This window comes from Ipomoea nil, unplaced genomic scaffold, assembly GCF_001879475.1.
Source record: "Ipomoea nil cultivar Tokyo-kokei standard unplaced genomic scaffold, Asagao_1.1 scaffold1407, whole genome shotgun sequence".
In the NCBI taxonomy this organism is placed as follows: domain Eukaryota; kingdom Viridiplantae; phylum Streptophyta; class Magnoliopsida; order Solanales; family Convolvulaceae; genus Ipomoea; species Ipomoea nil.
In genome coordinates this window covers 1,238,133-1,257,633 of record NW_017617835.1, presented here as the reverse complement: position 1 = coordinate 1,257,633, position 19,501 = coordinate 1,238,133, and the positions used below count along the sequence as shown (strand labels likewise).

Below are 19,501 nucleotides of genomic sequence, written 5' to 3'. Positions count from 1 at the left end.
TGGTACGGTTCGGTTCGAGAAAACTAAACTAAATTGCCACCCTTAAAGTTAATTATCAAAATGGTCCCTTCACTATAGCGAATTACCAATTTGGTCCCAAGTTAACGGTTGACTAACGGTCAAACAAACGGAGGACCAAATTAGTTAAGATTTTTAAAGTTGAGGGACTTAATTCGTCAAACAAAATAGTCAATGACCAAATTGGTAATTTCGCTATAGTCAAGGGACCATTTTGATAATTAATTCCTTGGTGGAATGTCAAACTATTAAAAATTAAATTAAATATATGACCGCATAGTGCAGTGGATTAGCGCGTCTGACTTCGGATCAGAAGGCCGTGGGTTCGACTCCCACTGTGGTCGTTAAATCAAATTATTAAGTAACATACCTACTATTTAAATTAAAAAAGAAACCACCAAACTATGGTTCCTTTTTTGGATTTAATAAAATTTGTATATTTGAATAAACATTCATCAAGTAAAATAGCAATAATCAAAAGTATGCGATGCAAGTAGTAAAATTTTAAGAGATAAAAAGCTCAAATAAAAATGTATTTTCATAACAATTTTACACAATAATTCACAGTTGTACAGATAGAACAAATGATTATTTATCAGATCATACTTGATTATAGAAATTCGAACAATCGCATGTACGGATATACACCGATTTTAATTTCTTTAAATTCATTGATAACGTAACTATGAAGCCTCTATAATTTCCTTTAAAAAACTATTGTCCCAAAAACCTCACAAAATAATCAATTTGATAGCATTAAAAATTAAAAAGATTCAAGCTCGGACCAACAAACACATTGCATTAATTAAAATCATATTATCGATTCATCCTTAATACAAATGTACACCAAATTTATGCCAAGTACAATTGTATTAAAATAACAAGTATTGATAATATATTTTAAGAAACAAACACGAACAAATTTCATTCATTTATGTTGGATTCATTAATAACTCTTGTTGAAAGAGTTTGGAGGATGAGGATAAAAGAAGGTGAAATATTAACATTTATTTGTAAAAAAAAATAATAATAATAAATCCAGCTGCATAGGGCGAATGAGCGACTGTGATTTCAAATTTGTCAGTCTGATTTTATTTATTTTTTATTTTTGTTGGAAATGTCAGAGTCTGATTTTCTAAAAATCCATTTTGATGTGATAAGGATAGCTCTGCCAACTTTCCAAATTGCAATGGGAATGGGCATACTTATGATGTTGAGATGGATGACTTATTGACTTCTGCCTTTTCACATTGATTTTATTAAATTGCATTTTTGAACATATAACAATCATTAATCTCATACTCTTCATCAAAAAAAAAAAAACATCAATCTCATACTGTGTAAGCCTCAATCAAATGGGGAAATTTGCAAATTTGAAAAGGCAATGTTATTATTTGTACTTAATTTTGTATTATTAACCGTGGTTTCATTGAATAAATTAGTTTATGTTACAAGTGATTGCTTTATCGACGAATAAAAATATTTGTAACACTTGCCTTAAGTATGTCAAATGATACAAAGAATGGTTTGTGTTTATTGTCATAGTTTTCTGTTCATTTTATGTTCCTGTAAAAGAATAGTGGGTTGTCTGTTAGTACATTTAATTAGGGACAGAAAAAATCAGATTTGAATTTAAACTGCAATTTAAAGATGTGAAAGTTATAATTAAATTACTATCACATTCACATATCTTGATATTTGTTGAAAATATGCTATTCAGTTCAAAATGTGAAATTTATAATTAAATTACTATCACGTATCTCGATATTTGTTGAAAATATATCATTCAATTCAAAATTCAAATCTTATATACATACTCCTATGGAGTATTTTGTAAGTCAAACTTCATCATCTACCAATTCTCATTACTAATAATGCAATTTCAAACCTGTACCTGTACTACTGTGGAGTGGTATACTGGTTTGTCCCCCAATTTCAAATTTTGGAATTTAAAGCTAATTTTTTTTGGATGAATGTAGAATTATATTACCTGGAATTACTTCTAAACTTTCCATTTTTTTTAAATAGTATTTTTTTTTTTTTTTTGCATACGATGTCTAGTATCATCACCATTTTAAGACTAATCTGAATTCAACACTAGTCACGCCCGCATAGTTTGACTCTTATTCGCCAAAAATCCTAATCCAAAGACACCTTGCAATTGTATTAGGCTATTAGCAATCCCATTATTAACTTTTCCGAACTTTGTGTTAAAAAAATGTAATAATTTAACATTAAATCATCGCCTTTTATTTGATGGTCATAATTAATCTTACGTTAAATCTATTGTCACTCTATTGTTTAATAAAGAATGACAACATGTAATTTGATCATTCGATTATAATAGTTTATGAGATATTGGAAGAAATTACACACGTTAGGAAAAGAGATTTGAATGGTAAAGTTATATATTAGCTCTTTTTCTTTTCTTGTTTTTTTTTTTTTTAAATGTGAAATGACAAAATTTTAATTGAAGGACCAATTTTAGCAACCAAATGACACCTAATAATGTAATGTGATAAAATTAAAAGAGTATGACTAAGTGTGAGAATGCTACAATAGTTTATTACTAAAACTAGAATATGCTCATATGTAATAGTATACTTCACATTCAATTCTTCAAATGTTGATTGCCAAATGCCAATGTTACTTGTATGATTACTAATTAGTGATTACCTATAGGTACTATTTGCGAATTGCAGACACAAAATACGTACTTTTTTTTTTCTTGATTTCCCATAAATTTACCTAATAACAACTACTCATATATTGTAAAAAGAAAAAAAAAAAAAAAAAAAAAAACCTACTTAATTGTGGTTGTTTCCTAGCTAGCTTACTATTAAAGTTTATGGAGGCTATAATGCAGAAGCTATGAAAGAAGAGAACTAGAGAAGGTCCTTCCCTCAATATATTATTGTACCTAAACAATGATTGTGTTATTAAATGGAGGGTAGATGGGCAATAAATTAAGGGAGTGGGAAAGAATAAATTTCCCTGGAATAATCCTTGAAGGTGAACATGGTGTATGGGTGAAGGACCAAAAGAATAATTCTTTATTTTATTTTAAGGATTAATTGACTTAATTGGTCTATAATATATAACATGGTGGACTCACGGGAACACTAGTGATTAAATGAGCTCATCTTGTTATATGAGTTCGTGTTGACAGATCTGTGACATTAAATGCTTGAGATCAATGGCTTAGATTTGGCCAACTATGCAAGTGAAGTGCACAGTTGGTCAAATCTAAGTCATTGGTCTCAAGTATTCAATGGTACAGATCTATCCACACGGACTCATATAACATTGTGACTCATGAGAACAATGACCTATATATATATCAACTTTAATTTGTTTTGTTGGTATAATCACTACTAAAATGGACCCACTTTAATTTATACGTAGTATCAAATATAATATTGCGACATATAGACTAATTGAGAAATATCTCGTGATTTTTCTTTTACTAATTTTGAGAACAGGAGCAGTGATAAATCCTAATCTTGGAATTTAAAACTTAAATAACGTACTGCGTTGAATAATTATATTTATTTTTTCATGACTTCTATGTACCTAAGACTTGGCAGATGATTGTTAATCATTTCATTACTACTTCAAAGGGAAGAGACCAAAAAAAGTGCCAACTGCAGGTTTGATTAAATAAATGTGCATTGGATCTTATATCATCCAATGAATGTGCTCATTACTACTTTAATTTATTATTATTATTATTATTATTATTATTATTATTATTATTATTATTATTATACACGAGGAACAAAAGAAAACTATATAAATTGTGGTAGGGTTACACATCAATTAAAAAGTATATATTAAATATTCGTGATTGTCAATTATCTAAAAGTTAATAAATGTAAATTAAAGTTATACTCTTCATTTATGTCCGTCTTTTTCTGTTAATTTTTTTTTAATACATTACGCGATAAGAGTTGTATTATACAATATTTTAATCAAAAATATCACTACCGTTATAACTTTTATTATCTTTTCTAACTATTGTTGCCATGCATCTACCATATAGTTTTTTTTTTTTTTTTTTTTTTATCTTCTTCAATAGTAATAATATATAGATATTTTATATATATATATATATATATATATATATATATATATATTAAAAAATAACTTATATAGTACGTACTCCAATATATATATATATATATATATATATATATATATATATATATATATATATATAAATCTAAAATCTAAATACATATAAGATTTTAATATAGAGTACTAATATTGGGCATCGATTTTTGCGTATCGCGCATAAAAAATATATACTATGACAAACATCAATACCAAAATGTGATTGTTCATTTAATACTCACTATAACTAGTGTACTTTACATCTTTCATTTTATTGTTACAAGTTACAACCATAATGAAGAGTGGTCACCATTAACTTAAAGTTTGTAAGGAAATAGCATAAATAATCAATCACTAATAATTAAACCTAAGATCTATGGTAAAAGAGGTCTAAAATATTATAAGTACAATTAGAATCAAATAACAAAGAGTGGTACTTTATTGACTAAAATTACAAAACAGAATTTATTCCGTGTATACCATCGATTAATGACTACAGACTTTCTCCTATCACTTAAAAGAAAAAAACCAGTCACATTTTAAAGCAGCATATGCATAAGATTCCAAAATGAATAAATGATGTATGAAAGTCAAAGAGGGCCATTGAAAAGGGTGGTGGATCATATATCACTTGTTACAAACCCAAACACTAATAAATTTTGTTAGTTGCGCCTAAGGAATACAACTAATAACAAGTCCCCTTCTCCTAACTCTGCATTTCAAACCATTAGGTGAAACTAAAAATTGAAAATTAAAAAAAAAAAAAAAAAAAAAATATATATATATATATATATATATATATATATATATGGTACAAAATGTTGAGACTTGAGAGTAAAAATTAGCCGTTTGTTTGGTTCGCGAGAATTTAAATTATTTTATTTTCTCAACAATTTTATAAAGCTGAAATTTTATCATTTGGTTGGTAAATTTTTTTTTCTTTGAAATTTTAATTCTTAGAATATGAGTAATTTAAACTCCGTTGGGTACTAAAAGTTTTCTAAGTTCCTTACAAAATCCTTGTAATTTCCACACTAAGCAATGAAATATAAATTCATCCTTTACTCTTTGCCCGTAAGATTGAATTTCATTCCTTGTATTCTACTTTTAGCGAACCAAACAAGTATTTTTTTTATATTTTTTTTATAAACCCATTTTTATATTTAAAGAAGTTATATATATATATATATATATATATATATATATATATATATATATATATATATAAAATACTCCGTAATAAAAATTATGGAGTATAAACCATTTTAACTGGATACAAACTTAGAAGAATATATTTAATATATTGACTGAATGATTTTTTTAAATATATTTTTTGAATTCTAATAAAACTAGGATAAAGTCTCGAGTTTTTGTTGATAGGAATGATCTTGGTTGTATTGGCTTGTTGCATTTGCAGGGATTGTTGGAAAATATAAAGCCAACTACCCTTAATATCAATACACTAACTCAATAATATTTGCCTTGGGGACCTTGGGATTATTTTTCATCAACAAGCTGGTTTGTGGTCAAGATTTGTTTAGATAATATGCGGTCATATTCTTTTTGTCTTAGTATTCTTTGACTTTATAGGAATGAATCATTCCCTTTCTAAGGGGATATGAGAAACACTTGTGTATGCGTCGTATATAAATATGTGTTTATGTATTTAATATATTCATGTAAATATATAACAATCTTGTTAGAAAGGTTGAAGGTTGCAATTAGTGACTACTATAATGTCCCTATACATTTTACTTGCAAGAATATAATGTGAAACATGGCATTATACACTACAGAAATTCAAGTCTTAGATGGTTGATTAAAGTCAAAAGGGGAAGACTTAATTGACAATTTCTATCTCCCATTGATTTCACAACACTTATCTTGCCATATTTTCAGTTGGCAAAAGGAGACAATGGACAAACATCACCCTAAAAAATGAATGCCTGAAGATGTTTAATACAGATCAGCTGTTTTTTTTTTTTATATACATTACGTTTCAAGTTTACGCCAGACTAATCCTAAGTCCCAGAAAGAACCACTGGAGGAGGCCCTTGCCTGTACACTCATGACTCAATGCACAAGGAGTTTTCATCACCGCTGATCGGTCAAGAACTCCCCCAAGGTTCCCAGCCATTCTTTGATATATCAGCACACAAGTGTTAGAAAAGCCAACACAGCAAATCTCAGAAGTGATCTGGGATTCTAAGTTGTGGTTTTTCTTGAACAAAAGTGGTCAAAGAACTGGCAAAAAGAATCCAAGGTTATGGCGATACTGAAGAAGTTGTAGAGAAACTTTTAAATTTATATCCTTCAACCTCAGGTTAACATACAAAAAGGGAAAGGGAAAATTGAAGAAACTATAGCCTAGTGCTTGTGAATGATCTAAAAACCACCGGTGTCTACACTTCAATGCTGCGCTTAACCAGCAGTTTAAACTATCATCATGATCAGCTTCTAAAAACCACTGGTGTCTACAAACTGTGAGAAGTTGAGTTACATACGATGCAAGAAACCACAAGTTCCAGGCATGCCAGCCTCCAGAAAGTGAGCGGGTTTGAATGGTGCTAATTGATTAACCGACTAGGTGAGTTGCTGTGCAATCATAAAACCAACAGTAACGTCATTGTCCTGGAGGAGCCTTGCGATTCAGGTAGCGTATGACCGCATCTTCAATCCTATACAGTGCAAACAAAGAATACAGTAAGATAAAAGGCATCTTTTGTATGACTTGTCTTAGACATATCAGTATAAACTTGTTTGTAGCCTGTAGGTATCAAAAGCACACAGCAACCCTCAATTTCTGATGGCAAGTTAAATTAAAGTTAAATGAATTTTCCAACACGAAAATACTGGAGGATTGGACATTCATCAATATTGAATAAAATAAAAAAACACTTTCAATGACAGGTCAAACCAAACAATCGAAGCTATTCCAACAACTGAACTTTATGAGAATGTATAGCATGAAATATTCACGATAACGTCAATATAATGCTGGAGACTATGATATAAGAAATAGACAACGGATGCAAACCACAAGGCAAAACTTAAGGACACAAGTTTAAAAAAATTAAAAGGAAAAGCAAAATGCATATTAGCAAAGAAATTTACCAAGATTGATGGTAGAATTCCGATCGCCTCTCATTTTCTTCATCACGGACTGAATCCCCAGAAACAAGCTTCAAATCCCTGGCTTGAGAGGCAACAAGCGCATTGATAAACTCAGATGGTGACTGACTGAATCCTAGAAAAAAAGCTCGCCTTTGATTATGTTCATGTATTTTCTTTATCGCAGCAGAAATAGCTTCATCACAAACATCAATCTCCTTGTTCTTCCCCAAATTTGCCAAGTAAGTTAGCATTTCCTTCTGTGGTGTAAAGGGCACATCAACCAGTATGTCATAACAAGTGTTTCCGGTAGGGCTATTCCCAGACAGCTTGACCTTGTGTTCTAAATGTATTGGCTGGGGTATAGTCAAATGTGCGTCAATCTTTTGACTTACTGTGGAGAATTTAAGCTTCTCTTCTCCGAAAACCTTCCTTAGCGGTGGATCGCACATAAAGGATGAAGTCTCATCAGGAAGCTGTAGCTTTCTTGCCTTCACATATTGCCAAATGGCAGCTAATATTCTTGGGCGTGTCTCCATTTCAATTCCAAGAACATCTTGCAAAGCTGGTGAAAGTTTATACTTCTCTGGCACATAGTTCATTTCCAGTCTGATAATCGCAGTGAACTCCTTATCTCCTTTCCTCCTCACCTCAAAGCCATCATGAAGCACAGGCGACCGGGAACTCTCCCACAAAATCACATGATTATCTGCATAAAGACTCTGATCAAGATATACAGTGATTTTCTTGAAGAAAGATGAAAACTTTGGATCTGAAGGACTTGGCTTTTCTTGCATCTTCACTGCAGGAGTTTTATTGTTCAGGATCCTACCAAAGATCCTAAGTGACCAGGAAGGCGGCTGGCCATGTTCCTTCTCGGGACTAGCTCCAGTTTGGTTGGCAAATGTGTTAAAGACATATAACCTAAGTGTTTTCTGTATGCGCTGAGGATTCTTAAGAGATTCCAAGATGTCAGTCTTCATTCTCACGAGAGCAGCATCTACACGAGACTCGAATTCCAGCAACTGAGTATAAAGCGCAGACTCTGGCAAAATAGCAGCCACTTTCTCCGGGATATGCTTCTCCGATAGCTTCCTCTTCCTTTTGCGTGCAGCGGGAGTCAGTTCCATGGTCTTCAACATTGGACCCGTCACCTGGCCTTGCCCAGTAGCCCGGGAAGGCTGCCTTTGGAGCACCCTTTTCGCAGACACACCAGCAGAGGCCACACTGGGCGTAGATGCAGCAGGCGCAGGGGCACCCGTTTTAGCATTATTAGCAGCAGAATTCTGAAAGTGGTGAAAAGACTGAGGCTGCTGGTGAGGTTGGAAGTGGGAATGAGAAGGCCCCTGAGCTCCTAACGCCTGCGTTTGAGGCTCGGACAGCTGGAAATGACCCGGGAAGTGAGGGGGCACACGAGACTGGGCAAGAAGATGGGGTGCCGGTTGGTTTTGGGTTACAGACACAGATTGAGGCATTTGCATTTGCATTTGCACCACCCCGGGGGGATTACCCAAACCGGGATTCTTAATTACAGGGATATTACTATTAGTATTACTATTGATGTTGTTATTCATTGACATTTTCAGTTAATCTAGATTGCATATATCCAACAAGAGCAAACGGATAGCTAGAAATCTATCAATTCCAACCTAATTCCGAAACCCCCAAACAAGGCAACATGAATTCCGGCTAAAATGGGAGGAAAGACAAAGTAACCCTAAACAATTAAAGAACTCCACGGACCTACAAACAATAGGAGCATTCAAGGAAATTCTATCAACCTAGAAATGTCAGAATAGTAATTTTAATCCGAAGAGAAAATTGGGAAATTTAACATTCAAATTAAAAATTGGGGCTTTTAACGCAAGGAAAATCAGGGCATCTTACTGATAGTAGAGAAAGAATGGGACGAAGAAGCAGCGTGGATTGGTTTCTTCCGTCTTATGTGCTTCGCTTGTTGCATCTGAGTACTGAGATTGATTCTCCCTCTCTTTCCCCCCTCGTGTGGTCTGTTTTAAAGGAAAGGCGCCTATGAATAACAATACCCTCCAATTCACGCGTAATTACAATGAATACCGGGTTTATGGACGGTCATAGTCATGGCAAAAATGTCAATTTGTTCTCTTTATGTTATGCAAATTTTGCCATATGTTTTTTGTCTTTCTTTAGCTCATAAATTGGAAAAAAAATTGATAGAAGCATTTTAGATACCCTAAGTCAGGCATATTAGGACTCTATGTATTTGAGTGACTCTCTATCCTAATTTTTTTTTATAATTTTTTTGTATATTATATACTTATGATTTATATCTTTGTAATTACATTCATTCAATACATTTCTATCCGATCTCATCAGGCGTACTCTTATGTTCCGTATCATGGATTATAGTGCATTTTGTATTATAAATTTTGATACAAAAATTATGTGTTTATAGTTGATGTATTGTATATTTATAAGAGTAAATACCTAAAATGGTCCCTCGACTATAGCTAAATTCACAAATTGGTCCTCGACTTTCAATTTCAACCAATTAAGTCCTTAACTTTGCAATTTTTACACGATTTGGTGCTCCATCTATTTAACCATTTGTTGACCGTGATCGACGATCTCCAGAAGAACCTTCAGTTCTCGTTGGAGCACGTAGAGGCTTCCAGGATGACGTTGCACCGGTTCGGAAACATGTCGTCTTCTTCGCTCTGGTACGAACTCAAATACATTGAATCCAAAGGGAGGATGAAAAAAGGCAACCGGATGGTAGATTGCTTTCGGCAGAACCTTAAAAACCCGACGATGGACCATGAAATTACATATATATCCTCAAAAATCACAGTCAACAAACGGTCAAATAGATAGAGGACCAAATTGTGTTAGAATTGCAAAATTAAGGACTTAATTGGTTGAAATTGAAAGTCGAGGACCAATTTGTGAATTTAGCTATAGTCGATGGATCATTTTGGGTATTTACTCTATTTATAATTAACAATTTATGTATTTGTAAATAAATTGAAGGCACATAACATGTGAACTATAAAGACATAACGTGGTAACAACAGACATATAATATGTTAATTGTACACACATAATAATATGTTAACAGCTAGGGATTTCAATTATACTCGTATCCAACAAAAAACCCGACTTTCTATCCCAACGAGAACGATAATGGGGATATAAATAGAAGACTGGGAATGAGAATGAGGATACTTTTTAATTTCCTGCGCGGGACGGGGGGTGCGGGATGGGGAGTATCTCTCGGCCCCGCCCCGTCCTCGAATATATATATATATATATATATATATATATATATATATATATATATATATATATACATATACATACTCACGTTCAGGTGCGAACCGCGCGCCCATGAGAGAACTGCGAACAATCCAGCGCGGTCCATGTGTCCAGATCTAGGTGCAGCTATAGTTATAACTAGGTGCACCTAGGTGAAAGTATGTGCACTTGTAGGTGAAAGTAGGTGCACCAGATCAATGAATGTTAACAAAGCAAAATTACATGCACTTGTAGGTGATTTTACTTGCGCTTTTTACTTGCATATGTGCACCAACTACTTGCACATATAACACATTCACCTGCACCAAAGGACACATGGCGCGCGCTGGATAGTTCGCATTTCACACCTGGACAGGCATTTGCACCATATCGTGACCCATATATATATATATATATATATATATATATATATATATATATGCTTATTTATGCGTTATAGCCACACAACATACACATATATGTATTACTTTGTGAGTTTTTTCTACTTTTGGTCCTATGACTTTAGTGTCTCCGTCAACTTAGGTTCACAACTTTCATTCTTGACATAAGTAGTGCTTGACTTTGGTATTTTTTCCATTTTTAGTCCTTCCGGCCATTCGAGCGACGAGTTTCAACCGGAATTAATGAATTGTCTTGTATATTTATATTTTAGAAGGGTAAATAAGTCTTTCACCATAAATTAAACAATAAACAAAAGAAAAAAAAAACAAAAATTAAAATCATCAGCTCATCTTCTTCTCACCGTATCTGCATCCTCTCACTGTAACAAAATCTCTACAAACCCTAACTCAAATCAAGTCGATCTGATTGCTCTGAAATTTCGCATTCTGTATCCCAACCATCCCCGGCTCCAGTTTATCTTCCTCAAATGGCTCCACCAGTACCATCTTTTCTGCCTCAAGCCTATGGAAGCTTCCAATTTGGCTCACCTCCAACGGCGGAGAAACGACTCTTTAGCCTAGAGTTCTCGGCGATGCTACAAGATGTGATAAAGAAAGAAGTGAGAGACTCCATGTCCGGGATTGAACACTGCCGCCGCCTCTGTTTTCAGACTGAGGCAGTCCAAAACGTCATTGTTAATCGAATTGGCATCACTAAGATTGGTGGCTAATTTGTTTAGTAGCGTTGGTGATTAAGAGGTGAAAAATAATTTTGCAGGCATTTTAAGTTGGGAAGAACTGGAAAATATGACATGTTCAGGAGAAAACGGATTAAAAAAAATTCAAGAAGCAACAAGCAAGCGTAGTCTTTGAATTCAAAGACCTAAAAGTTACAATTCAAATCTTTTATTCTAAAAAACGAAAGTTTAAAATTATGGGAGCGTTTATATTGTTCGTTTACTGGGTTACTATGAACACAACTTAGGGCAGCCAGTAAATTAAAGTAGAGAATTTCATGACCGATTGTTACTCATCTAAACTGGATAACCAGCTATTAGCAGGAAAGATGAGACTTTGTAGAGGTTTTGTTGCTTACAGTGCGAGGATGCAGATACGGTGAGAAGAAGATGAGCTGATGACTTTAATTTTTCTTTTTTCTTTTGTTTATTGTTTAATTGATGGTGAAAGACTTATTTACCCTTCTAAAATCTAAATATACAAGGCAATTCATTAATTCCGGTTGAAACTCGCTGCTCAGATGGCCGGAAGGACTAAAAATGGAAAAAAAAAAAAAAAAAACCAAAGTCAGGAGTGAAAGTTGTGAACCTAAGTTGACAGAGACACTAAAGTCATAGGACCAAAAGTGAAAAAAAAAAAACTCATTACTTTGTATATAATATATATAGAGTATATAATTTTAGAAACATTTTTTTCATGGTATGTCATACTTATGAAATGTCATCTTTGGGATAACATGTTTTAAAATAGGGAAAATGGTGAATTTGGTCCCTGAGTTATAATGGTAGTGATGACTCAGTCCCTGAGTTATGACCGTATCCATTTTTAGCCCCTCAGTTATGAACGAAGTGGCGCATTTGGTCCCTGACCGTTAAAACTGACGGAAAAATTAAAAAATATTTAAAATTTTAGGGGTAAAGTAGGAAATTCACATTTTATTCACTTTCTTATATTGAAACCACTTTTGCAACATTATTTTCAACTTTCTAGCATTCTATTTCAAGGTTCTTCAATTCCAAAAGCAATTCAATAATCTTTGTATGACTTGTTAGTAACCTGAGTCTCGTACAAGGAACCTGTGACTCAATACAAACAAGAGAACACTTGATCATTGTCTTCAAGCATGTAAAAACATCATCCTAAAAGTTTCCGATTTCTCTTACTAAACATAATGGTAATCAAAGACATAACTTTTGAAATACAAGAAGATATCAAATTTTCAGGTTATTTTTATGACAAATTCACCAAGGGAGTAACTTGAGATTTTTAGTACATAAGATTCTTTCGTAAGCTTTGCAATAACTTAATCACTATTCTGAGAATATATATATATATATATATATATATATATATATATATATATATATTCATCACCTCCCATGTCTTCTTAAAAACCAGAATAATGAATGAGGAACCTAAGACTCAGTTATGAAAATTCTGAAAATTTTTGTAACTTCTAAAAACGATTATTGACTAATAAACTACTGCATATGAAAGATTTTTACATACTAAAAATCTCAGGTTATTCCGTTGGTGAATTTCTCATAAAAACAACCTAAAAAATTTGACATCATTTTTTATCTCAAAAGTTCTGGTTTGATTACCTTTGTTGCTTAGTAGAGAAAATTAAAAATTAATAGGATGTAGTGTGTTTCACACGTCTAAAGACAATGATCAAGTGTTTGTTTCTTTGTGCTAAGTCTTAAGCTTGTTATACGAGAGTTAGGTTCCTAAGTCATACTAAAATTATTGAAATGCTTTTAGAATTGCAGAGACTAAAAAGTGAAAAATAATGTTGTGAAAGTGGTTTTGATATAAGAAGGAGAATAAAATGTGAATTTTCTACTTTACCCCTCAAATTTTAAATATTTTTTAATTAATCCGTCAGTTTTAACGGTTGGGGACCAAATGTGCCACTTCGTTCATAACTGAGGGACTAAAAATAGATACAGTCATAACTCAGGGACTGAGTCGGAACTTGGGTATAACTCATGGACCAAATATGCAATTTTCCCTTTAAAATACTCCGTATTTAATAGTACTTTAAGTCGAAGATGAATATATATGAGTTATTTATTTAAATATTTTTAAAATTTTAAATATTTTTTATAAGTTATAAATGAGGTTGATGATTCTTCGTCACTGAATAATTCCTGTGGGGATGAAGATGGGGAGAATTTTCGATTTCCCGACGAGAATGAGGACGAAGACAAAGAGTGTGAGAAAAAGTTGGGGGGTGCGGATGGGGAGTATGCCCACCACCCCTGCGCCGCCCAGCCCAATTGACATCCCTATAATCACAACAACACATAATTGGGGCCGGAATTGTAATTATACCGAAATATTGAGATTAAAAAATAATTATCTCGTTGGAGTGACTTAACTTGCAACTAGACGATAATTGAAGGACTACATTGCAAACTACTACCTTTGCTTAAACCTAGCTATTACTGCAGGTATATACAATACAAATGCAGTGGGAAAAAGAGTTCACTCGGAGTTGATACACAAAAATGGCGCTTTACCTGTTGTACGAGTCGGCCTCTGGTTATGGGCTGTTCCTGGCGCACGGGCTTGACGAAATCGGACAGAGCACCGATGCTGTCCGGAAGTCAATCTCCGATCTCAATCGCTTCGGTAAAGTTGTAAAACTCGTTGCATTTAACCCCTTCGAGTCCGCTCTCGATGCCCTGAATCAGTGCAACGCCGTTTCCGAAGGTAATACACTTGAAAAAAGCGAAACTTTCTCTCTACATGCAAAGATAAATCCGCGTTTCTATGTTGGATAATGTGTGTAGTTTATTAGCTGCATGTGTAGTTGCTTAAATTCTACATTGTTGGTGATACTTTCATATTGCTTTAATTTGAGCTGAAACTGAGCTTCGTATGGTACAGTAGCAATGCAAGGGGAGATTTGTTTGGTTTTTATTTTGCTGTTGATCAAGATAAGAAAAATGGGTTCCTGGAATCATGGAGGGTTATATTTTTTGTTTAGTAGTTTTGTTTTTATCTGAGAGAACTGATTTCTTGGATTTTTATGCTTGTTTTTATTAGGGCAAATGACAGATGAGCTAAGGAACTTCTTGGAACTTACTCTCCCAAAGGTAAAAGAGAGTAAGAAGGCTAAGTTCAGTTTAGGCCTTGCAGAGCCTAAGCTTGGATCACATATATTTGAAGAAACTAAAATTCCTTGCCAAAGCAATGAATTTGTTCTAGAGCTTTTGCGAGGGGTGAGGTTGCATTTTGAGAAGTTTATTGAAAACCTAAAGGTTTGCATGTTCTCTTACCTTGTCCTCTTATCTGTTAACCTGTATACACTATCCTTAAATATTTAATCTTTACTTGTTTGTTATATTTTTTATGATTGTAGCCGGGTGACCTGGAGAAAGCTCAGCTGGGTTTGGGACACAGCTATAGCAGAGCAAAGGTCAAGTTCAATGTTAATCGGGTCGACAATATGGTTATTCAAGCAATATTCTTGCTTGATACTCTTGATAAAGATGTAAATACCTTCTCAATGAGAGTCAGGTATGTATTTCTTGCCATCTCATGGTTTGTAAATGGTCCCTGCATGAGTTGATACTAGGCTGTTCAACCTTCTGTCTGTACCCTTCCCTGTTAATGTTAATCCTTCATCGCAATTTATGTCCGTAGCAACCGGCATCTGGTTGACATGCCTTTATATATTTGCATTATTTCTGCTATTTCTTTCATTAATTGGAAACTTTGAAGTCTGAGAATCATGTTGTGCAATTTCTGTTCCTAAGTTCCCCTTTCATGGATCACCAACAAATAAGTTAAAGCTGAATGTTTTTGGCATATGTTTTCTGAACAGTTATATTAATAATTTTAATGCAGAGAATGGTATTCTTGGCATTTCCCGGAACTTGTGAAGATTATTAATGATAATTATCTATATGCCAAACTTGCAAAATTTATTGAGGACAAATCCCAGTTATCTGAGGACAGCTTACCAGCCTTAACTGAAATAGTTGGAGATGAAGATAAAGCAAAGGAAATAGTAGAAGCTGCAAAAGCATCCATGGGTACGATATTGTAGATTTTGTAGAGGAGGTGTATGTTGACTGTTTTCCTGAGTCTCTGTTTGTTTTTCAGGGCATGATTTGTCTCCAATTGATTTGATTAATGTCAAGCAGTTTGCGCAGAGAGTAATGGATCTCTCTGAGTATAGGAAGAGCCTCTATGATTATTTGGTTGCCAAGATGCATGACATAGCACCAAATTTAGCTGCCCTGATTGGTGAAGTTGTTGGAGCCCGTTTAATATCTCATGCTGGTAGTCTTACAAACCTTGCCAAATGCCCTTCTTCTACCCTTCAGATACTCGGTGCTGAGAAGGCACTCTTTAGGTATTGTACTGCACATTACTGTAGTACTGTTGTTTAAATAACTGCATGTACTATTCTTAATGATGCTTTTGGAAATGGCAATTGAAGACCAGTTCCCACTCTTTATTGGTTGCATAACAGACTAGACGTTTGTTACTATATTCTTTTAATTTAGCATTGCCTTTTGTATTTGCTAAATAAATCCTGTTTAACCATTTTACTCCCACATTATTGTTGATTCAGGGCCTTGAAGACCAAAGGGAACACACCCAAATATGGTCTTATATTTCATTCTTCTTTCATAGGCCGTGCTTCTGCTAAAAACAAAGGGAGAATGGCACGATATCTTGCAAACAAATGCTCTATTGCTTCGCGCTTGGACTGTTTCTTAGGTTAGTCATGGTTCCACTAGTATATTTTAGACAGCCATTATTATATATTTAAAACATAACTTAATCCTTCTGCTCCGACTCTTTCTTGCCCCTTGTTTTTAATGCATTGGATTGAACTTATTTATATTTTTGCAGATAACAATACTACAACCTTTGGAGAGAAACTCCGTGAACAAGTTGAGGAGCGGCTTGATTTTTATGATAAGGGTGTTGCACCGCGCAAAAACATAGATGTGATGAAAGTTGCTATAGAAAATTTCCAAAGTAAAGGTATGCCATGCAATTTTTCACCCTCAGTGTGCAGAGTATTTTGAATATAGAGAAGAAAAATTAAATGGCAACAACAACAACACTAACTGCATTTCTATTTTTGCTGGCATTTAAACTTTGCACATACCCAACCAAGGTGCTATTTGTGGTAGCTCTTATTTCTGAGCTTATAGCTTTAAGCTACAAATAAGCTATAAGCTCTATTTGGTAAAACATGAGGAGCTTAAAATAAGCTAGTAGCTACTAGCCAAATAGAGCCAATTCATAGAAGTTCTCTCTTCTACTGGTGTCAATCAGTGTGCTCTTAATTTCATCATTCTTCTTACTTCTGCTGCAGATGCCGATACTTCTATGGATGTGGACACAACACCTAGCAAGTCGTCCACAAAGAAAAGCAAGAAAAAGAAATCCAAGGCTGTGGAGGATAGTGAACCCATGGAAGAAGATAAACTTGGTAATACAAATGGTGATGCATCTGAAGAACCAAAGAAGAAGAAAAAGGAGAAGCGAAAAGCAGAAGAGGAGCAAAACAACACAGGTGCAGAAAATGCAAATGGTATGAATGGAACCGGAGATGAGGATGGAAGTACAAAAAAGAAGAAAAAAAAGAGTAAGAAAGAGGGAGAGGAAGTTGAAACAGCTACTGAAGGTAAAAGGAAAAAGAAAAAGTCAAAGGCTGAAAATGAAGAATGATACTGTGAGCTACATCTTAAATTTTGAAAGGCCATGCCTGTATTTCATATAATTTTTCTCTTTGTTCTGTGGTATTATTATGATATTTTATCTCTTTACTTTATTCTACCCAAATCTATATCATGTTTGCTAGAGACCCCTAATCAAATGAGTTTGACTGCTTAACTATGTTTTTAATTCTTTGTTTCATCTGTAATGGTGATATATTGCACTGTAATCCAACTGCTATCTTAAAGCTTTCTTTTGAACCCCCATGTTGTGTGAGTTGCTCATGTTATACTTTTGAAAATGATTAGTGAATGAAGATCTTATCCTCGTCCCTCGATATATTGGTTTGTATGGTGAAAATTCAGTAGTGTAATTGAGTATCTGTACGTTGATGGCTCTTTTACCCATGCATGCAGAACAACTCTAATTGACATGGACATTTATTATTTATTGTACTAATAATACACTCTAATTCACGAAGATAGGAACCTTAAGGTAGGGGGATTTTGCTCAGATTTTAAGAAAAAAAAATGATGTATAAAATTTTTAAAAATATTTTTTAAATTCTAAAAAGATACAAACCCTATCTATTTCCATAATCTGTGTTCTCTGCCAAGCCAAACAAGGGAGCCCGTTCCAAACTTCAAGTTCTAAGGCATACCGTGCCAAACTTTCAATTTGAAATTTAAGAGATTGTTTGGCTAATTTTAACTCAATACTAATGTAAAAAGTTGATTTTGGTAGAGCAATTCTTATTTGTCACATTACATTGTGTAGCTCTACTAAATGACACTTAGCTATAGGAGATTATTATTGTTTCTAATGTTTCATGTTCAAGCATTGTGAATAAAGTAATATAGAATATGTATTCAGACATAAAAAATCTTTTAATTAAGCTTGATCAATATTTTAGTTACAAAATTAATTATATAAAAGAATAAAAAAATATTTGAATAAATGCTAATATCGCCTTATTAATATGAAAGACATAAATTACTCACCTTATTAAAAAGAAAAATGATTTTCACCCTTATAATTACTAATCTTTATTAGCCATTTTTTGAATTAAAAAAAAATAAAAACTATTTAATGAATCTACATATCTAATAACAAGATGACACTTCATAGTGTGACAATTGTAGCACTCTAGGAGCAGGGTATGAGTTTGACTCTAACAATATATTGGAGTTAGGGTTCCACAAGTTAGAGTTTGGGCACTTGAATTCTCTAGATTAGAGATTGAGCTTCTCAACCAAGTGGCTTGTAGTCCATTGGTATCGAGTTGCTCCTTTAAGTGGGAGGTGTAAAGTTCAAACCTCATTTGAGGCAAATAGTGTGTATATGTAGGGTGTCCCCTACAAATCTCTAATTTGTAGAGTTAACGACATTGACTGAGAGATTTGAGCTTCTCTAATTTGTAGAGTTAATGACATTGACTAACTGAGAGATTGCCTGAGCGACTCATTCTTTTTCTTTTCTCTTTTTCTTGTTTTTTCCCTTCATCTTCTTTCCTACTTGACTCATAAAAACTAAGAGCAACCACAATAGAGTTTTTGTGGAGGTTTTTGTAGCTTTTAATCCTATGTAGAAGAGAGAGAAGTGGAGAGAGGAGGCAAAGGTTCTTGCGGGAGAAGTGAGTTTTGTCTTCTAATGTGGACCCTACCAACTGATTAAAAAAGTAAACAGAAAAGCACACCAATAGCGCTCACTGGATGCGTTGAGAGTGGATGCCAACTGGCGACCACCCTCATTTATTGCTTTTTCTTTTTCTTCCTCATCTTTCTTACTTGACTGACTCTTAAAAATTTGTGCAAAAACTATCCTCAATAGTAGTGGATTTTTTGGTAGTTTTTGAGATGTCAATTGGGATTTAGGATAGAGAGGAGGGAGATAAGAAGGAAAAAAAAAAACAATATGATGCATTGCGAGGAAAAAAAGAAAAAAGAAAAAGCAAGCCTCTTGACGCGCTAGTCAGCGCGTCCACCACACGCGCCCGGTTGAATTGTGTCTGTGCGCGAAACTGAGCCTCTCTTCTTTATTTTCTCTCTCTTCCGTAAGTCTACAAAAATCCACTCTTTACAGGACATCCCTAAATTTTCTCTCTCCTCCATATTTATTACTTCAAAAAAAGCAAAATCCACTCAAGTCTAAAGTCT

The 19,501-nt window shown here is 33.8% G+C and overlaps 2 protein-coding genes and 1 non-coding gene across 3 annotated transcripts; 2 read left to right on the top strand and 1 right to left on the bottom strand.

Moving 5' to 3' along the window:
* Window positions 1-288: 288 nt before the first annotated feature.
* Window positions 289-362, top strand: TRNAR-UCG. Its single transcript has one exon. It is a non-coding gene; the product is annotated as a tRNA-Arg (tRNA).
* A 6,053-nt stretch (window positions 363-6,415) lies between these two features.
* LOC109186778 (SWI/SNF complex component SNF12 homolog) lies at window positions 6,416-9,339 on the bottom strand. The gene is made up of 2 exons (XM_019336915.1): window positions 7,246-9,339; window positions 6,416-6,809 (listed from the first exon to the last, which is right to left on the bottom strand). The coding sequence occupies exons 1-2, from the start codon at window positions 8,820-8,822 to the stop codon at window positions 6,755-6,757; spliced, it is 1,632 nt and encodes a 543-aa protein (XP_019192460.1). The 5' UTR covers window positions 8,823-9,339; the 3' UTR covers window positions 6,416-6,754.
* Window positions 9,340-14,118: 4,779 nt separating this feature from the next.
* LOC109186777 (nucleolar protein 56-like) lies at window positions 14,119-17,607 on the top strand. The gene is made up of 8 exons (XM_019336914.1): window positions 14,119-14,372; window positions 14,709-14,923; window positions 15,025-15,182; window positions 15,513-15,700; window positions 15,771-16,023; window positions 16,246-16,394; window positions 16,530-16,664; window positions 17,002-17,607. Exons 1-8 carry the CDS (start codon window positions 14,168-14,170, stop codon window positions 17,355-17,357), a joined length of 1,659 nt encoding a protein of 552 aa, XP_019192459.1. The 5' UTR covers window positions 14,119-14,167; the 3' UTR covers window positions 17,358-17,607.
* Window positions 17,608-19,501: the final 1,894 nt, after the last annotated feature.